Source organism: Symphodus melops (assembly GCF_947650265.1).
Source record: "Symphodus melops genome assembly, chromosome: 13".
Taxonomy (NCBI): Eukaryota; Metazoa; Chordata; class Actinopteri; order Labriformes; family Labridae; genus Symphodus; species Symphodus melops.
In genome coordinates, this window is record NC_136703.1 from 11,008,705 (window position 1) to 11,024,628 (window position 15,924).

Genomic DNA, 15,924 nt, shown 5'->3' on the forward strand with positions numbered 1-15,924 from the left:
AGACCCTTTATGAACACATTTGTGAAGAAATCTATTGGTAAGGAATTTATTCCCAGATTTTTTGCAATATTCCCTTACTAAATGTAACTAACAACGAAACAACGTGAATACGTGCATACTGTGCAAGCTAGGTTTTTATTTATTTGTCAAACTGGGAGCACTTGCTTCATTACATGGGACTTTCTGCTGTTAGCTGGGGGCTGCAGCTAACTAATTATTACTACCAGCAGAGAAGAATACTGACTTTCTTGAAAAACTTTCTGATATCCATTCTGCATTCACGTCCTTCTCCTAACGCTGTTCTATTACAGTCTGTGTTGTAGTCGCTCTGTGTGTGTACTTCATCTTACACACACAAATGCAGGAGTGCAAGCTAGGTCGCAGGGAAAACGCGGACTGAATTTTTAGTTATGTGGACGTTCTCTATATGAACAAGTGGAATGGATTGGATAACGAAGCTCTGAAGGGCCTCTCTCTACCTAACACGATGAAGTAAAAAGAAACTGACAGATTCATTATCATATTTAAGCAAATAATGACCGGTTACATGATTATGTATTTACGCACATATTCTGGCCACTTTATATTTAATTTGTCAGCACCTAAAAAAAAAGAATAAAAATAAATTATAAAAACACCAAATTATTTGGGGGGCTTCAGACCCCCTAAATGATAAAATAAGCCTAACGACGCTACTGCCTAGAACAGGGGTCGGCAACCCCTTTACCACTCAAAGAGCCATTTGGATCCTTTTCACACAGTAAAGAAAACACTGGGAGCCACAAAACTCGTTTGAAATTTAAAATGAAATAACACTGCATATAACGTTTTTTTTTTTTGCTTTTTGCTATGTGTATGTGTTATAAACAAACTATATATGTGTTACATTTATGAAATCAATGAACGACTGCAGAGAAAATGAAATAACATTTCTGCATGCAACAAAACATTTTTAACTCCGAAAAAAAGACGTCGGGTTGAAGGTTAAGTAAAATACTCAATGTCTACTTCACTCCTTCTTGTAGTAATGAAAAAACAAAACGCCGAATTTAAATTATCCACTGGCAGCAAACCAAAAATGCCGCTCTCTCTTTGTGTGACGTTATCCTTTTACTGGCGCTGTGCAGTCAGCTGTCAACCTGAATAATAAATTGTCTATTTCACTGAACAATTAAAATGTGATTTCTGCTCCTGAACCTCAGCACACAGCGTCTGCACATCGGGGCTGTATGACGTCACCTTCATCTTCACACAGGATTGTAAACTGTCATCTGAGCCGCATCAGAGGGATCAAAGAGCCGCATTCGGCTCCGGAGCCGCGGGTTGCCGACCCCTGGCCTAGAAGCACTAGCTACACATTTTGTCCGAGTCAAAGTGAGGAAACTAATAAGGAGCTGGTGTCTGCATTGTGGTGGCCTTCCCGGGATAACGAGCATTAATGGTTTCCACTGGCAACCGGGCCCATGCTTAGGAACAATATCACGCGCATCAGGGAAGTGTCATTCCGAAAACAGAAGAGGACACTGCAAGGAGGTGTTTGAAGCTTTCTTATGGGTCGGTGGAGCCTGCTTCTGTCTGCGGGAGCTTTTGTTGTATGAGTTTTCACGTTGTCATGGCAACCCTGAGCAGCCGGGCTATTAAATTACAATAATGGAGCCAATGTTTTCTACACGGAACGTTTAGTCATAGAAAATAAACGACAACAACCGTGTCGGTAAGTAGGCTAATTTCCATGTATAAAAAGTCACGAATTGAGTTTTTTTTTTTTTTAAGTTTTGTTACTGGTGTAGCTGCTAATGTTTGCAACATGAGGCTTTGTGCAGGTAGGATGCAGAAAATGCAAGAAACCGCCCTTTAACAGAGTCAAATTGGCCTACGCAGTGTTTTCATATCGCGATTACAGGTGTGCTATCCTAAAAGCTGTATGCAATTGGGCTTCTAGCCTAAATGAAATCGGTGAGTGTCCGACGTTTATATAATTATAGTAGGATAGCCTACAATGCGCGCAGCTCATTAACTTTTTATGCAGAACATGATTGGGTGAATGTGTGGCAAAAAGTTGGTGTCATCACCTCCCTTTCTCCTCTCTGTTCAAAAAAAAAAAAATGATACACTGCAACATCCCATCAAAAAAAGGAGGGGAGGTCAGTCATAGAATTCTCCAGGCTTATATCAGCTCATCCAGATAGATAGACCATCTCACAGCCATTTCTACTGTAAGGCATGTCAGTGGCCCTCAGTGTGACTCTTAATATGACCTCATCATCAAAAGGGATAATTAATTTAAACTGGTCAAATGAAAATAAATCATGAGAAAAATTACTTATAGGTCTATGATGAAAGTCATTTGGGTTACAGCCAAATAGATGCATGTTATTCTCAATGCTGAGATTAATTTAAATGTTTTGTTTGTTGTGCGGGTTTTGAAAAACAATCAATCATTCAATGTCTGCTTCCTCTATTTCCCCAATAAATAGTTGGACAGTTCCCTCAATAAAATGTTTCAATCTCACCACTGGTCACAAGTAACACGTGCTTTTCTTTAATTAACAATCAATGTCTGTTGTGAGACATTTTGTATCAGTACACTGAGAATGGACTTTTACATTGCTCAAAAGCCTTCAAATTATGTTTGACCTTATTTCCTTTTTATTAAACCATCAGGTGACATTAACGCTGTAATCACTCTCAATTACTGGGATGAGTAAGGAAAAAAGTGCCTGCTGACTGATCATGACTGCTGTGGTGCAACCTGGGATCAACGTTTCAGGGCTATGTGAGGAAGGAGACAAGTTCCTTGAAGCTGGAGAACTGGAGAAGGCTACCACTCTCTACATGGCTGCCTTTAGGACTCATGCTGCCTCTACTATGTCCCACATGCGGAAACTGAAGTCCAGCCTGGGTGGAGTGATCTCTACTATAGAAGGCTGGTTTGATGGAGACAACCAGCCTGCTGGTGGTCTAAATAAAGGCCTTGCAGCCGTGTTTTTGTCCACACTCTGCCCCAACAATCTGTCCGCCACCATTTTCAAAATGGAGTCTCTCCTTCAGAATGGTGGACAAAGCTGTGAGGAGATTTTTGCTCGCTGCACTGCTCTGCTTGAAGGGAAGCATGATTTTCATTCACAACGTAATACTGGTATTTTGTTGGAGATAACACAAGCTCTGGCTTGCTTGTTCTCTGAGCCACACAGTGTCAAGGGGCTGAAGATTTACCTTAGAGCTTACCTGAGAAATAAATCTGAAACTGTCACACTCATTCAAAGAAGACAACATCAGCACCTCCCCAAAATAGTGGGGGCTTATAGAGACCAACTACTGCAAATAATTCCTTCTTTGATGTTTGATAATGATTGTGCTGTTATGACAAAGGAGTATGAAAAGCTTGGTGTGGAGACTTCTTCAAAAGTTATTGAGTTTTTGTTAAAAATCTCCCCAGATAACAGTGAAGTGCAGGAACTCCAAGCAGCATATTTATTTTTGACAGGCAAGTTTGGTGACAGTGCAGAGGTTTACTCAGCTCTTTTGCTTCATGGTCATTGTCAGAAAACAGAGAGCAGTGAAGACATGTCATTCAAAGAAACTCACAAAAGAAGAGCAAAGCTCTTAACGTGTCATGCAGCAGCCTGCTTGTCAGCAGGTGGAAGGACTACAGAGGCATGCAGGGACCTGGGAGAGGCATTTGAGAGTCATCCTGCAACTGCCAGGATTTATTTCCAAAAGTTATTCACAGATCAAGGTACAGGGATGGCTGTTCGCAATCATCTCCGTCAGGAGGCAGAGAGGGGCCTGTCTGGTTACAGAGAACGGGTCCTCATCCGTCCAGACCTTCGATCTACTGATGGAGTTGAACTCCTGGATCCTGTGATCAGTCAGTTACAGACGCTGTGCCATTTGGAGCCTAACGGAGGAAGCAGAGAGCTGCGAGTACGACTAGCTGACTCTCTTTTACTCAGAGGGGAACACAAAGAGGCCCTCTCTATCTGCAGCCAGCTAGCTACTGCTAGAGGTCAGCAAAGCTATCAAAACACTGTACAGGTTCTTCGTGGATATGCACGACTTCTCTCTAATGAGCACAAGGGGGCGTTAGAAGACTTCCAGGCTGTGATTGAACACAGCGCCCCCCACCCAACCAGCTGTGTACGGGCACTGTGTGGAAGGGGCCTCCTGCGCATGATGGGCAGCTTAAATTACCTCACAGCTCTGGACTATGTGACCGCCAGCAGGCTACAGCCTCAAGAAACAGCACTGACTGTTCGCTGCTTGGTGCCGTGGAACTACCGGGGACTCCTGATCACTGTTTTACTGGAGCAGGGACGAATAATGCTGGAGGGGACAGGAGATTATGAATCCATGTCCTGTTCCCATGAAGACTCCCAACAACATCAGAAAGGGGATCATCTGCAAGCTCCATCAAAGAGAGACAATCAGAGATCAGGGTATAATGCTTGCCTCACATTTAGTTATAAATACTTTTTTTTTTTTGACAGTTTGACATGTGATGTTATCAAAATCCCTAGAAAGTCCTGCCTGTTTTATAAAGACATAACAAAGACCAACATAAATCTTTAAGAAATCCCATCAGGGATTATTAAAGTGAATGTTTGTAGAAGTCTGGTAATCTGCTAAAGTTTAGGTAATCAATTCGAAATACATTGTCAACAGTGCTAGTCTTGTTAATAAAATCAAAAGGTCCTCTTTCAGGATTGTTAATTTGTTGTTACTCTTCCCCTCTGTGCATCAGAATTCCTGCAGGTGTCCACTCCCTGGCATTGCTGTTGATGGAGCTCCAGCCCAGGAATGATGAGTCTCAGATAATAGCGGCGGATGCATTGTACCAGCTGGGCCGGGTGGAAGAAGCCTATCGGCTACTACTTTCCATTGGCCCCAGTAGTCCACGAGCATCCATACTGGCTCGCCTCGCTCTGCTGCAGCTGCACAGAGGCTTTTTATATGACACCAATCAGGTATGTAGGTTCAAGTCAGTGGGTCTAAAACTCTTGTTTTGTATAAAATGTTTGCTACAGTTGGGTTTGTAATTGCCTGTGCTTTTCTCATTCACTAAGATTGATCCCAAGAAAAAGCCTTAAAATAGCTAAATATGTAAAGGACCGTAACGACTATTTTACATCCCTCAAGTTGGATTTCTTTATTTGCGAAAGTATTTGTTAGAAATTTATCCATTGGATGTCAGTACATTAAATCTTTACTTGTCTCAATACTTAGAAGAACAGTCACACCAATATAAATATATTATTTTATTCATATTGCAGTGAGGGGGCATTTAATCATACATATAACCTGTTCCTTGCCAGTCTTAAGATTTAGAACTATACATAATGTTTTCTCATTTATTCTCTTCTCATTTATCTATAAAACTTCTGTGAATGGAATGATAAACAGTCAACACTACCTTTATTCTTCAAACAATGTACCTTATTATGACCTACAGAATTGTGACCGTGGATGTCCTTTTATTGAAAGAAGAAACATATTCCTCCAAACTAAAAAAAACATCTTAGTTTGGGAATGTCAGCTAGCGTTTATCACTAATTACAGATGAAACAGGCCATTTCATTTTTCTTACAGCTATTGAAAAAGCTCATCCATTGTGGCGATACATGCTGCTTGGGCCCTCTGTTGGCGGTGTCACAGCAAAAGGATCGGGCACTCCTGCAGGCACACTGTCACTCTGCTGCTAAACGCATCCTGGAGGGCACACAAGAGGAAAGCGCAGTGAGGGAGGCTGTGGCATATCTTTCCATTGCCATCATCGCATCTGGTTATTAATTTTAGTTAGTTAGTTGTTAGTAATTATCTTTTCATGACATGTGGATGTTTGTTATTTCAAATGTATGACTTTATTACTATAGTGGGTAATACTTACCTTTAGATTAGCTTATTTATTAAAGAAATAATAATTTTTGAATTGGCGTAATGATTAAAGAGATAAAGGTATTGGACTACGCAGATGTTTTTTTTTTCTTACTTGTTTGGCTTTGATAAAACAGAGGTACATAGGCTCACTAATTCTTAAGAATTGGGACAAAACCCTATGTTTGTTGTTTTTGAAAATTGACTAAGCTGAGAAAATATATTTTAGAAGATCAACATCAAGGCTATTAAACTTTCAATGTGCAGGTTGGCATAAACTCTTTGTATGAATTAGTGTGAACATAAATGTAATTATTATAACAAAAAAATACATCTCAAGGTGACACCTTAGCAATGGAGTTGACAGCCATCTGACTGAGATGACATCATATAAAGACTTGAGACTAAAATTTGCATCCCTAGTAGTAATTTAATTGACAATAAAGTTCTTATTCATTTGTTAACACATTATTCAATTATTAAAGGGAATTGAGTTAAATTACACCTGTCTGATGGAATATCTTAAAGAGTTGACATCTTACAGAGCACAAATGTTATATTTTTTCATTTGACAGCATAGCCATGGTCATTTGCGAATTTAGTTGCTTAGAGCTCTCTCAATACTAACCTAAACACAGATTTGTAAACAATTTTCCATATTTAGTTCTGATTTTGAGGTGATATAGAGTTAACCTGTTATGACTGGGACACACACAGTGGCAATATCATTTAATGAATTTCTAGGAAAACTAGAAAGCCTAATGATGTTTGAACAGCATAACCTCCTTTTTTGAATCCAGAAATGTAGACAGGCATCATTTAGCTGTTGCTTAATCCTTTATGTCTGCTTATATTAACTTTTTGTAAAAGTCAGACAGAGTTGAAAAAAATCTGGGACACAACTTGATTGGGATTATAAGAAAATCAATTTAAATGTAAATGGCAATAATAGTATCTGTGCTATTGGTGGGTATTGTAGGTATGATATTTTGAACGCTTTGCTTTAAACATCATGAAGGTTTAGAAGTTCAAAAAAATTAAAGTACAGCAAACATTTGACATTTCATATTTGAAATTATGAAATTTTACAGTATATATACAGTATAATATACATATTTCATATATAATATATATATATATAATGTGTATACACATACAGTACAATATACATATTTCATATATATATATATGCACACACACACACACACACACACACTCACACGTTTATAGATAAAGTTAGTAGAATGAAACATTTTAATGCTGTAAATATTTATATCATGTCACTCACATAACTGCATTGTTGTAGGTGGTGAGGCAGAAGACTCATTGCTGGAAAGAGCCAGGTGTTATGCATTGCTGGGCCAAGGAAAGACTGCCATCTTTGATTTCAGTGCCATTTTAAAGTGTCACCCAAAACATGTTCATGCACTCTGTGGAAGAGGCTTCACCTATCTAATGCTGAACAAACAACAGGTATTCTATTTACTGTCTATCATACTTTACAGATGTCTAGACTTTAATATTCATTTTTCAGATTTTCAAATTACGAACTGCTACCAGCTGTAAAAAGAAACTTAAAATTTTTTTAAGGTACACTTTGACTACATAGTAGATCACAATGCTCAGAAAAGATGTATGTTTTATGTTGGTAGATTTGTGAGCACACATACAGTATGTCTGTGGTTCAAGATATTAGGGAAACGTATTTCTCTTACATATTTTGCTGATACGATAGTAGATAGATAGATAGATAGATACTTTATTGATCCCGAGGGAAATTCAAGTCATAGTCATAGCTTAACAAAAAGTTGTTATAGCTGTAGGCAATATGCAATTCATAAAAACATAATAATTTTGAAATCTTTTTCCCTTTAGGAATGCACCAATGATATCTTGTCAGCACTTCAGATAAACCCAGAAATAGTCACCAAAGACATCCTGTCCCTCAAGGACAAGGCACGCAAGCTAGTCTGTGATTGGCTGCATCAGTTCTGTCGGTCTAATCTGTCAGACATCCTGGTCACTAACCCTGTCCCCTGCCACGAAGAGCACCTTAGAGGGGCTTTTATAATAAGTGGAGCTTTGATGAGGACTGACTGCAAAGACCCCAAGTGGCATCTTCTATATGTGGACACACTGTTAGCCAAAGGTGAAATTTTTATTTTTATTGGGCTGCTTGAAGTCAGTGTAAGCATTATGGTTACATTACATTATGGTTCAGGCTGTTTCCACTTTGATAAATGACATTCTATCAGGTACTCCTTGCTTACATTTATCCCTACCCCTACTGTTGTTGTCCATCTTCTCCAGGTGAAGTGAAAGTCGCAGGTGCTCATCTGGGCCAGATGTTTGGCCAGGAGCCAAGAGATGCAGAGGCTCAGGCCAGGCTGGGTGTAGTGGAGGCCTGGCAGAGTAACTATCACTGTGCAGCTCGTAGGCTCAGCAAACTTAATGAGAAAGAATCATCTAATCTGGATTTTCTGCTGTCCCTGATGCCAGTAAATAAGCGAAAACTCATTGCACAGGTATGTCTAGAACAAGCAGCCTCAATTCAGTATGGAGTCAGTTCCATTAATAACTTGATTGTGATAGCTTTTGATACATTTTTGTTTTACAACCATCAACAAATTAGTGTTTTTCTGCAAATTATTTCACATGACAAGAACAAAAACATGTCCATATCTCTGCTTCTTACAAGATTATTTAATTTCATTTTGCACTGTGTGATATTTAATTAAAAGTAAAAAAAAAAAAAAGCTCACCGATAATGTACTTTTATTAAAAGTCACTAGTTACTTTTTCTTTTTGTGTTTTCAATTGAAGGCAAAGCTTTACAAACAAACATTAACAGGGACAGGATGTTTCCTGCAAACATTCTCTTTGTACTCCAATAACAAAAACAAAATATAAAATACAAAGAGTCTTTTACTGTTTTCAGTTGAATTATTCTGTGGCTGCTTCATCTCAAATGCAGTCAAATGTCCTCAAAGGCTAATTTAGCTGAAACTAAAATGCACCAAGCCATAAGAAAGGTACTCTTGTTACTCCAGTTCAATGGCGTAAATCATTGATAGCAGGCCTCTATTTTTTACTCATTAGTGGATGTAATTTAAAATGTATGACAGAAAACTTACTCAAATAAAAACAAAGGTACAGATTTTAAAAACCACTTCAATATAATTTGTTACTTTACACCTCTTGTCTTGGTCCATCCATATTTGTTTATCAATTACAGAAGCAGCTTTTTGCATCCAGACTACATCTCTGACTGAGAGTAATTTTGTCTTCTAAGTACTCCTTATGGGTAACTAGAAAAACTTTGCCCAATTTATTCGCTCCTGTAATTGCCTTTGCAGCCTCATCAGCCACTTTGTTACTTTATGTGATTACCCACTAGTCGTATTTGGTTAAGTTTTCAAATAATTTCCTGGTCTTGTTCTTTCTGATCATGCTCTTTTTTCTAATATAGCTCAACTTGAAGTGCTATTTGATTTATATGCCCACTTTTCACCATACTTCCGAGACCAACCACCTCTGCTAATTTCCTCCGCACTGGCAGGGGAAGCCCCTTCTGTATCTTAGATCTCAAAATTTATCTTGAAAATTGAGGTCATTTCCTGTGACACTTCTGATGAGCCCTTGACACATAAGCTCTTGGGTTTTCCTGTGGGCCTAATGACTCAATGAAGATATTATCAGGTGTACGTTTGTTGCAATTGCATCTCTCAATGCTCTCCACGTTCGTCCTCTGTTTGCAGCCAACAATTCAACATCATACACTGCAGTCGCCACATATCTCTTAAGACCTGCAGCCTGCAGGATATCCTCCATTGCTGGGACCACAATAAGGCTACTTTTCACGTATTTGTGACATGTTTTTACTCTAAATATTGTCCTCATACAATCACTGGACACATCTTATCAAGTCTCTTTCCTTTTCTTTGATGCAAAGTGTATCCTAAAGTGTCAGACGTTTGAGCTTCATTTGAATCACTTTCACTTTCATCGTCAGTTTACAGTCTCTGAAATTGCTGTCCGCTCCAACTTCCAGACCAGGTCTTCTTTTTAGTGTTGCAGCTTGGGTACATCTTTATGGCAGGATAAGCCTTTCCTCACTCTTTGATTTGCTCATCGTCATCTGTGATGTGATAGTTACTTTCCTGTCTAATCACTGGGAGCCGAGGATAAAGATCAGCAAACTTCACCTCCTTCTCATTAGGTGGGGGCTTCTTTATTGATGCAGTATGTGAAAAAGATGTGTTTACCTTCTCCATCAACTTCTCTTTTGCCTTATCATGTGTTTTTATTAATTGTATACTGCTTTCTCTTTTTTTCACTTGCTTTTAACAGTTTCTGCCCCTCATTTTCAAACAACTACAGAATGCCATGTTCAGTTTGTCTTTTTTCCTTACGTCGCTTTCCCTTTTTTCCTTTCTTTTGGTTTGCTTTATAAGTAGACACAAGCACCTGCATTGTTTTAATCACACTGGATTCAAAGTCCCTTCCACTAGCCAAGGTCGATCAATGTCAGGCCAACGCTTGCTCCACTGAGTCATTATTCCTTTGATTTACCAAAAGTTTCAAATAGTCAGTTTGTTGCCAAGAACCCCTACGAACTAATTACAATGTTAGATATAAAAAGAAATACTGTACGCCTGTATGTGAGAAAAACTAACAAAAATTTATCAGAAATATTAGCTATCAATGAATGTATATTCATATAGATAAATGCAGGTTTCTTTTTGGAAGAGTTTGTAAATAAAACCTCACAGGCCTTGTTTAAGATGGCTTAAGAATCCACACACACAGCATCTGCCTTTTGGACTGATTTGCTTCAGACACGTAATTTCCTCTGTCTTTCTTCCTCCAGTGCTCTCACAATCATAGGAAAATAGAGGAGACAAAAAAAGAAAGAAACATAACAGAAGTTTAGTGTCTGAGACTTTCAATTCTTGTACACATTGCAATAACAATTTATGATTTGTGAATCATGCACACTTTATCTGTAAATACTTTGGCTCACTTTAATCTATCTCAATAGAATAGAATAGAATGCCTTTATTGTCATTATACAAATTGTACAACGAGATTACTTGGCTTCACCTTAAAGTCCACACAGCTAAAAACAAAAAACCACAATAAGAGTATGGGTCAAAAAATAAAGAAAAAAAGAGTGACCCTAGTTAACGGAAGGTGGTGTGGTAAGACTCATTACAGTTTGCAGCATACTAAATTTAAATGGACAAACAGCTGTCTTCATGTAAAAGTGTTCTCACATGCCCAACCAGGGGCCTCATTGTAGGGGAAACGTGAGACTATACGTAAGGATCCAATGTAGAGGGAGCCAATGATCTTAATTCTTTTTTTTGTTGTATTCTCCAAGTTATAGCTGCAAAAAGATAACTAAATTGTCAGAATTAACAAACAAACAATAAAAATTCCTGTCTTGAAAAAATGTTGACTCTCTCTTAGAGGGCTCCTCTCCCCCCTACTGAATATACAGAATGGTTTAGTCTGACTGCTCCTGTCTCCTAAATCAAGAGTGAGAGTGAGTGCAGGCTGCAACTTAAGCTAACAAGAATTCAGAAATGGTTCATATCTATGTTTTTTCCTGTATAAATGTATCTCATTAATCTGCCCCTATTGGTGTGATTTCATATAACCCTATTTGATAAAGGTGCTATTAATTCCTTTCTCATTGAGCTACAGTGGCATCTTTTATATCAACAGATTTTCATTATAAACTGTAAATTCAAATAATATCAATACAACTTTGAACTGCTACTTCTGTGCAAAATGGAAGTAAGCTCTGAGCTTAGAGGAACTAATACAACTTTATTTTAAAGTCATACCAACAAGTGTAGCACCATCTAATTCAGATTTCTTTTACGTTTACGTTTATTGTTCATGTCAGTAGAATTCCATTGTAATTATTTAACCAACGCAATCACTGTTTTACAATCAAGAAATGGTTCAAATGTCTGCAAGATGAATATACTAGACAGTTTAAACTATTTTCTAAGCTATGGGGACAAATTAAAGTAGTTATTTATTTCCTATTTTAAGAGTGGAAAACAAAGCATAGTTCTCTAAAGTCCGATTTGGTCATTTGCATAATGGATGCATGCACATACTAGTGAGCTCCAACAGATTCCTCATTTCTTATGCTTTTTAAATTGATCAATTCTTAATTTTACCTATGTCTAAAAGCCCAAATCATTCATAATTCAGCCAGACATCTCCCCCAATTCCTCCTTTTTTATTTCTCTTTTTATTCCTCTCTCCATCCAACAGAGAAAGAGTGGGGGCTCATTCTTCTCCCCTCTGATGGAGACTTTAAAGCACCTCCTCTAGCGCCACCTTTTAAATTTAGCTTCCAGTACAGTCTGGCTATCAGATAGTCAACATCCTCTCTAAGGTCTCTTTTAAGGTGCAGATCCACTCAGTGCACGGAGTCAACAAGCACACACATGGTCGAGCAGTCTTCTTCCAGTCAGGAGCCAAAATATAAAATGAATACTTACTAACTTCTCCTAACTATGCACATTTATAGTTTGTTTTTTCAGATTTAAACTTTTAGCAGGAGATTTTTGTCTTCTCTTTCTCCTTTAATCAATATTCTACTGTAATTGCCTATAATTATTATATTTTGTTTATCAGCTACACTTAAACAATAACATTTAACAGGCTTTTACACACAAATAATTCACTGTGCAGCACCGACACCCACACCCACACCCACACCCACACCCACACGCACACACACACACACACACACACACACACACACACACACACACACACACACATATATACACAGGCTGTCCAGCAGCACAGCCACAAATCTCCAAAGACTCCATTCTCTTTAGTCGATTCATTTAATATTTTCCTCTATTCCTTCATTAAAAATGTCACTTTTGTAAAAACTTTTTAGCAAATTGTTAGAGGGTTATTCCACAAAGCATGCTCAATGCACACTTTTTTTTCACTTAGTGCTTCTATTTTTCATACTTTTTCTTAAACTTCTTATTTTTCATTTATCATTTCTTCATCTCATCTTCATTTCTCTTATTTTCATTATTCATCTTCATTCCTACACTACAGTTAAATTCTATTAATTCCCCTGGCCAGGGTTATTTCCCTGTTTTTATTTTACACAAACTAGACTATTTCTCATTAAAGCCAACTTTCACTCCATAGTTAATATACATATGTCTTACCCTTAAGAAGATGTGGGCCCTGACTTCATTAATCCTGCATAGTGTTATTTAACTACCTTTTTTTTTTTGCTAATCATTGCGCTTATTCTAAATATTTACCTATATTTTCCGACTCCATTGTCAGAAAATATTTAGTGTCTTTACACTTCATTTCTTATTTATCTTTATTTTATTCCTTTCTGTTATTTTCCTACCATTTTAACTCAATAAAACTGCAATTTAGAAGGAAAATCACTTCAAAATCAACACATCATCTCCTGTCCATACAAGTTCTTTGATAAGTTGAGCCAAGGTCCCCAGGGCATGAAATGTCTGACGTGTACTCAGTTTGAACTAAAAAAAAAAAACAAAGTCATAAGTAGCCTTAAATAACTCAAAACGGATTTATTTTCCTGTGTGGTTCCAATAACCAAAACGCTCAAAATACAAAGAAAATAAGAGCACAGTCGAAACTATTTGCTCCTTCCACACCATCCTTAAACATTAATCACAGCATCTTAAAACACCTGTAGCCACCCTCAGCCCACACAAGGTGGCACCCCAGCCTGACCTCTGGTGGCCTGGGGTAAAACAATCATGGCTCTTACAGCAAAGGATTCAGGGACACCTTGCCTTGTCAATCCTTGGCTTTAAGGAGAAGAATGCAGTGTTCATGTTTCAATGTTTCAGTGTCTTATAAAACTCAACTGTGTATCAATCCAGCTCTGCATGGGCTCTTGCCAGACTGCATGGACATAGCTGCTGCTCTATCACTGATGAACGATAGATTTTTTTCCAAGTCAATAACAACATCAGGGCAGATATAAGTTATATTAAGTGAATTCCAAAAAATGTCCAAGTGTGAAATATCTTCTTCATTTTCAGAAGTATATGGTGAGATTAAAGACCCTTTCGTCTGTGTCCACCACCTTATCTGTATTTTACACATGGTGATGGCGTTGCTATTTTGTTAACTCTCCCTCTCACAGACGCACCCAACCACACACACACACACACTTTTGCCACTTTGTTTGTTTGTAAATACTTTGGTGCTGTAGCTTAGTTTATAATAGTTATTTGTTTGATTGAGTTTAATTGATTGCAGTTGATGTGCTTTGTTAAATATATTCTGGTGATGTCCATTGTTGTGTTTGTGTAGGTCGGTCCGGATATGTTTGTCCGCCGCCTTGTTTGCCTCTGATGGACCCACTGCCCAACAGACCTGTAGTATTGCTTAATGAGTGAATTATGTAATCTGGAACTTGACTCTATCTAATACCATATATATATATATATATATACACACACACACACACACATATATACATACATACATAGTATATGATATAATAATGAATAATTAATTAATATTGACAGTTATCTGTCATTAGGTGCTATTTTTTTCTCCAACTTTTTCCTCATTTGTCCCTTCTGTTGCGTCTATTGTGTGCTAGCTAGCCAATCGCATTTGCTATCAAGATCGTCAATCGTCATTGCACATTTTCACATTGTGATGACTAAAGTGGTTAATTGTTCAGACCTACTAATAATGATACATTGTTTGTATTTGGATAAGTACAGTTTCTTTTCTTAAAGCTTAAATGCTGTAAATAAGGAATGATGCATTTATCAACTGCGCATTTACTCTCTGCCTTTTTCTCCACACTATTACAGGCAGCAGCAGAGGTAGTCAGCAGTGTGTCATCAGGTGGTCACTGGGATCAGGCCCTGACACTCCTGAATGTTGCAGTTCATGCAGCGGGCAATCAAAGACTTCAGTATCTTCGTCAGCGGGCTGCCTGTCTTGCTCAGCTGGGCTTACACGAACATGCTATAGCTGACCTTGATAGAGTTATCCAGAGACACCAGGGAGCTGACTCCAGCTGCTCAGATGAACCTCAAGTTTGGGCGGAGGACCTCTGTAGACGTGGCCACAGCCTGTTAATTTGTTCCAGAGAGGGAGCAGCCCTAGACGACTTTACTCAAGCTTTGGAACTCCATAAAGACCAGACCATCCAATGTGTGGAGATTGGTGTGGGGAGGCTGTGTCTGGCTGAGTGCTTCCTGCGGGGGGCCCTGCAGCACTATGGAGCACATCAGCTCAGTAAAGCGTGGGCATTTATTGAATGTGGGCTAATTATCAACTGTGAGAATCCAGAGCTTCGAAGACTGAAGGCAAAGGTCAAAAGAGAAGTTGCCAGCCCCTGCAATGTCAACTAGTGAGGATCGTTAGAATCATTAAGTAGCTTTGGCGGAGGTCACATAATGTAATCATGCAAGTGCCGATACCTCTAGGCTCCTTTAAGTAACTTTTGGTTTAAATGCATTTTGGCAATCCCTGTGGACAAAGTAGTACCTCTAATCTTTTTGCTGACATTGACCTCCTGATTAATAATTTGCATTTTCTTCATTAAAAGTCTCAACCTGTAAAACATATTTCCCATCATGAATCAGAAGTTATAGGCATTACAAATTACTGTAATAATCCATTTAATTGCTGATGTTCTTGTTTTCTTTAAGTAAATATATGAGGCATTGTTATTAATTTCATTTTGTTTCATTACCAAAAACTCCTCATTGGAGCTGCAGCGTGTCATAGAACGAAATTGATTGGAGCTGAAGTACAGGGCTAAAATATATAGTTACAAGTTTGAACATTTTTAGAGGACACTTAACAACACACATCTTATGTCTTCCATTTTCAATTCAAGTCTTAAGGTTAACTGGAATGGTATGTATGCTCTATAATTTATTGTGATGTATCTTGCATCATATATAATTAATTCTTCATATAATTATTATATTACAGTATGAATGGTGTACCAAATAACTTTGATAGTGCATCAATTAC

At 38.1% G+C, this 15,924-nt stretch overlaps 1 protein-coding gene across 3 annotated transcripts; it reads left to right on the plus strand.

The window, feature by feature from the left end:
* Positions 1-1,399: 1,399 nt before the first annotated feature.
* Positions 1,400-15,892, plus strand: ttc34 (tetratricopeptide repeat domain 34). 3 transcript variants are annotated; one of them, XM_079359587.1, is made up of 9 exons: positions 1,400-1,714; positions 2,478-2,525; positions 2,665-4,439; positions 4,745-4,967; positions 5,590-5,782; positions 7,181-7,347; positions 7,750-8,023; positions 8,185-8,399; positions 14,748-15,892. In XM_079359587.1, exons 3-9 carry the CDS (start codon positions 2,734-2,736, stop codon positions 15,291-15,293), a joined length of 3,324 nt encoding a protein of 1,107 aa, XP_079215713.1. In that variant the 5' UTR covers positions 1,400-1,714; positions 2,478-2,525; positions 2,665-2,733; the 3' UTR covers positions 15,294-15,892. The 3 variants fall into 3 exon arrangements, with proteins under 3 accessions (XP_079215713.1, XP_079215712.1, XP_079215714.1); XM_079359586.1 differs by lacking the exon at positions 2,478-2,525; XM_079359588.1 differs by lacking the exon at positions 2,478-2,525 and having other exon boundaries at positions 1,400-1,554.
* The last annotated feature ends 32 nt before the right edge of the window (positions 15,893-15,924 follow it).